Raw genomic sequence first — 5,684 nt, forward strand, 5'->3', positions numbered from 1 at the left:
CCATCAACTACCTTTTAACACGTTAATCGTCAAGTTTTACTTTTTCCTTTTTTAGGAAACAAAATATATAATTATAAAGATGATGATAATTGACTAGATAATAACTAAAAGCCCATTTACACATTCTTTCATATTTTCTAATAGGTGACTAAGAGGAGGCAGCACTTAGGGTACCCAACCTGATTTGGGTACTTGATGAACGCCGCCCTCCTGCTGCCCTAATAAAGCATTTGAAGTTACTGATTTTCTAACAACTTCAAGATACTATTTAATCATGTTTAATACAAAGATTAAGTAACATAAGAGAAACAAACTATTGGTGTTGAAAATAATTTCAGGAGTTTCACAATGGCAAGTAAACATTTTCAAGAAAACCACAATACTAAGAAAAAAATCATGGGTCCGCCAGTACTCACTCACAACACGACTAACAAAATTACGCTTTCTTGATGAATTAACAAGATATGAATCATGCATGCATACTTAAAGCAACCAAACAGTAATAAGACAAACAAATCCATGAAATAATATATAACTATGCCTTCATTGTTTTACTATAAAGAAGAAGAAGAAAATCTTAACAGAAAAGTAAAACTCATCTAAAGTTACCATTTTTATCCCCACCATTATCACACAACACCATTACTCTGATAAAAACAAAAACAAACAGATACAGACTGTACAACTATTTTAACATAGTAGGCATCCACGCTTCCCGCCAAATTTCACTTAAACAGGAATAACATCAAGATTTGAAGTGTCTTCACCCCTTAAAACAATTCCCTCCAGACTCGAGGGAAGAAGGCACCGGCCCCACTGACATCCCGTTGGGACCGGTTCAGACGGCGGAACGATCATCAACACGTTGTTCAGTCTCTGAACGACCCCCATCACACTTACGGTACTACCCTCTTTAATATACCTGAATATTATTATTATTTCAAGTAAAAATCAAAATATAAGTAACTAAAACCTATAAGGAATTTGAGTTATATTTTTATTTGCATACCCTTCTTTGAGGCGCATCGGGCGATCCTCACTAGTGATGTTTCTTTCACTCAACCATCTGATGAATTGTGGTGATGAATCTATGTTTGACTGGTCAACTTCTATGACAGTAGATTCGTCAACATACGGGGTCACACGGACCCCATAACCTGTCTTGACTAATGCCCTTAATCCAGACTGGAAATCGGAGATATAAAAATCCGCCACTTGCCTCTGCAAATATTTATGCAAATACATCTTAATGAAGAAATCTTCATGAAAGTCAAAATGCATGTCTTCCTTTTGGACAATAGTGAGTTGTATTATTGAACCCATTGGATCATATTTGCTTTATGTAAAAGCTAAATACACGTGCAAATCGGAAAAAGAAAAGACAGATTTATGGCCAACAAAACTAACAAGCTTGTATAATTGATCAATGACTAATGGTTTATAATGCAAGCAAACATGACAGTCAGTTTATGAAGCATCACATTAAAAACAAATAACAAAGACATGTTAGCTTGTTACCTTTTTGATATGACAGCCTCAAAACCTGAATACATTATTATCATTTTATTAAAATATTAATCAAATGGCTCACCTCCATTGATCGCAGACCCCAGGTAAACCGACGGTGTGTGGGATTTGCAGGTTTTGAACCCCAACCGCGATATTCATATAAACGCGTGGATGTATAAACGCATCTGGGAACCCGTTGGAATGATGATTCTAGAGGAACATTCCCACAAGTAACCACCTTCAAGAACTCAAGATTTTAACGATCAGTAGACGTGTCTATATAATAATATGCAACATTATTTCAAGATCATATAATATATTTCTATTTTCATGAGATGTGCCCTATCAACAATATCAATATCTTTTTCTCCGTTCCTGTGGTTTGGCTATAAACCTACCCTTTGGAGTCACCATGGTTTCATTTTTAACCCTTCGTGTCCCTAACACTAACTCCATTAGATCTATTTTGTTAGTTTTTCATAAAATGACCAAAATACCTCTCTTTACTAAACCTTTTTGGAGTGAACTAGTTAAAAAGACTAAATCATTAGGACAACAATCAAGCTTTAACTCTTATATGTGTGTGTTGAGTTAGATTTTGTTCCTTATAATCTAGCCATCTTAACTAGTTCAGTCCAAAAAAAACTTAATAATAGGAGTATTTTCGTCATTTCATTAAAATTGGCTATAAAAAATCTAACATAATTAGTGCTAGGGACTCAAACAGGTTAAAGAAATGAAACCATGGTGACTCAAAGGGTTAAATGTTACAATTTTAGACTGAACTAAAATCGGCAAAACACAGGGACAACGAAAAAAGAACTTAAACTCTTAATAATAATGATTCTCAATAAAAGATTTAAGACTATAACAAAAAGGTAAGCTTTCTACTTATTTTAGTAACATTTAACTACATTCAGTTAAAGTAATTTATTTATAACTTATACAAAGTAAAATCAACATACCCCAGAAACCTTCACAAACTGCCCGTTTTTTGCGGTTCTAAGTTCCGCATCCGGATACGCGTCAATATAATCAGCCATAGAACTTCCTCCCCAGCATCCACCCAAACTGAAACCCGAGCCGCCATCCACCTGGCGCAGGTAAGTAACCGCTGGATTTTTAGCCATCGCGGGTTGTGGTTTACCCGACCCTGCACCATCAGTTGGACCCGGCCCCCTTCGGGGTGCACCCGATGAGTTAAGCGGTCCAGATGTAATAAGCCCGGTGGTCGGGAGAACCGGGGGGATAGGTCCTGAGTTGTGTCGAGAACCACCTTGCGGGCCAGACGACTTCCTTATCGGCTCACCATGTTTATTCAAAGGCCCGGAACTAGTTTTCTTCATTGAAGATGAACCCGGGCCCACCCCAGACAAACCCCCACCACCAAACGACCCGGTTCTTAACGGGGCATTCGCTATCGGGCCGGACTTTCTTGGTCTCGAGCCAGTGTTGTCCACATCAAACATTTTCCCGAGCTCGCCCGATTTTTTGATGTCACCGCCCGTGTACGGGACTGCAGTGGAGGACATGGTGGGAGCCCGTTCTTTCGGCTGTTCAGGCCGACCCGACACATATAAACCATTGTTTAACTGATGAGACGGAAACCGGGAACTCATTCTTTTCCAATATTCAGCCTATTAAAACCTATACAACAAACAAAGCATAAGATTGAAATCATATGATTAAATGCAGATTAAGCATCAGCAAATCTGAAGTACGAATTTGGCATTATTTGATTAAAATAAAGAAATTAACACTAAAAATATTATCAATTAAGCATTGACCTAAAACCTGCAACAGTAATCAAGATCGGATATTTAGCATAAAAATCAAAGCTTTTAAACCCAAATCGAAAATACCCATTTGAATCAAGCAAAAATTAGAGCGAATTAAGGTTCAAAATCAAAACTTTTGTAAAGAGTATCGGAAACAAAGTAAACTGGAATCAAGAACAGGAAATAGAATGTACCTTGGGAGATCAGAAACCCTAGAGAAGCAGTTCGATTGAACTGAAAAGGGGTTTGGGCTTTTTTTTGAGTAAAATAAAAAGAAAGTTAGTATTTTGTACATCCGGTATGACGGTGTATGAACATGGTGATCATGAGAGAGAAAGTGATAGAACGAAAGAAAGAGGGTTTGTTTGTTTGTTTGTATGTTTGCTTGGTTAAATGAAACACTAATTTGATATGTAAGGAACCCTTGCACTTATGCTACGTGGAGTGGGGACTACAATATGAGGCGATTTTTAACACGTAGCATCACGTCCACGTCAGTAAATGTATGATTATAAATTTTGAAGTGTAGTGGTGTTATAGTCCAATATATATATATATGTTATTTCAAAACTCAAACCCGACGACAAATACGTGTCCCCCTTGTCGCCCCTTTTATCGCCCGGGGAGGGAGGGGGGGGGGTGTTCCTCTCCTTTGTCGCCTCTTATCGCCTACATTTTTCTCTTATCACCTACATTTTCCGTCCACTACGCTTTTTTTACACTAGTAATAATTTTGAAGATAATAATGCCCCTTAGTTTTCTATTAGGTTTCAAGATTTTGTGAATTGATCTCCGTTGGCATTTAGTTAATAGTGATTGATTTGTGAATGAGAAGGTTGGATTGAAAAGGTAGGTTTTAACAATGTTTCTATGTACTTGTCATCATATTTGTATGATGGTGGTTATGAGATGGGATGTGATGTGGAATTTTGTGGTTTTATTAGGTCATGTGTAGGGGGTGAATTTGAGGGGCGATATTTTCAGTGAACACAGCCCCCGGGCTACAAAGGGGTGATACTTTTAGTGAACAGCCCCCGTTACAAAGGGGCGATTTGTGGGGGTGGGGGGGGGGGGCGAGAAATATTTGTCGCTCTTCCATCATATTCTTTTATTATTATTATTATATTGAAATGTGTGCGATATATATATATACATATAGGGCTACAACACCACTACACCCCTAAAACAAAAACCTATATTTTGCTGACTGGACGTCACATGACATAAAACGCCTTATTTTGTAGCCCTACATTACACATAGCCTTAGTGGTATGATGATCAATGATAAGATGGCGTGATAATGGTTTTGAAAGATGTGATGGTAACTACATAAAAGAGTATGATGATGGAAAAAGAGATGTTATTTTCTACTCTTTATTTGTGTTCGGGATATATGAAGGACAATTTTACCTGCATGAAGAGGAACGAGGAAAGTTGACAAAGTCGTATAATCAATGAAAAGTGCTAAAACAAAAGGTTAGAAGATATGATAAAGATCAAATCATATATGTGCTTGTGGATAAAAGGTGACAAGTTCTAATCTTAAATATATATAAACGAAACCTTTAAAAACTTTCTAGTTGCTCCCTACATCTTCTCAAGTCACCAGATTGTTTTATTTGTAAATGGAGGCTTTTCCCAAATTCACGTGTATGGGTCTCACCAAACCCATATAACTCTTAAACGAGTTATAACATCTCATTATATTAAAAATTAATCTCACCAAATATTTTATATATATGAAAATCCTATAAATCAGGGATATACTAAAAATTAATATTTGTTTTTTTATATTATTTATGTTAGGGCATAGAATTATACTGATGATCCTTTATCATTGTGTGACTTCTGGATCATTTATCCTTGAGATATATTCCAGGTATTGAATGATCAAGGATCCTCGGTATTATTTGTTTACTAATGATTGTGTTTGAATGGTGGTGTGGTTGATAGATATAACGGCTATAGGACTTGGTCAGCCTAATATTGCGCTACAAGTCTCTTTCAGCACGTGGTCAAAGAGTGGGAGTGGCTAGTGGAATAATGGCGAGAAAATAAGACTAGTTGTTATTTATCTTTTTTTATTTATAACCGAGTTTATGATCAGCTAGGTCACACTCTTATCACTTCGCACATACCAGATACATTGAGAACTCTCTCTGAGCAACACACACACACATAACTTTCGTTGTAATACTGATCATATTCTCCAAACCTTGTATTCTTATATTTGATATTAATAAAGTGGTGATAGACAATTGTCATCACCCGAGGTTTTTATGCCGGCGATCCTCTAAAGATCAAGGGCTTTTCCTCATATAAATCCTTGTGTTTGTGTTTGCAACTGATCCATAATCGTTCTTATCAACTTAGCACTAAACCTCACCTAACGAATTT

The 5,684-nt window shown here is 36.8% G+C and overlaps 1 protein-coding gene across 1 annotated transcript; it reads right to left on the bottom strand.

The window, feature by feature from the left end:
* Window positions 1-388: 388 nt before the first annotated feature.
* Window positions 389-3,651, bottom strand: LOC143628650 (putative membrane protein At1g16860). The gene is made up of 5 exons (XM_077098183.1): window positions 3,482-3,651; window positions 2,475-3,156; window positions 1,592-1,747; window positions 1,010-1,221; window positions 389-922 (listed from the first exon to the last, which is right to left on the bottom strand). The coding sequence occupies exons 2-5, from the start codon at window positions 3,126-3,128 to the stop codon at window positions 730-732; spliced, it is 1,215 nt and encodes a 404-aa protein (XP_076954298.1). The 5' UTR covers window positions 3,129-3,156; window positions 3,482-3,651; the 3' UTR covers window positions 389-729.
* Window positions 3,652-5,684: the final 2,033 nt, after the last annotated feature.

The sequence above is a fragment of the Bidens hawaiensis genome, unplaced genomic scaffold (genome assembly GCF_021521415.1).
Source record: "Bidens hawaiensis isolate Kalapana, Puna unplaced genomic scaffold, B.hawaiensis_p1.1 tig00005035_1, whole genome shotgun sequence".
Classification (NCBI taxonomy): Eukaryota; Viridiplantae; Streptophyta; class Magnoliopsida; order Asterales; family Asteraceae; genus Bidens; species Bidens hawaiensis.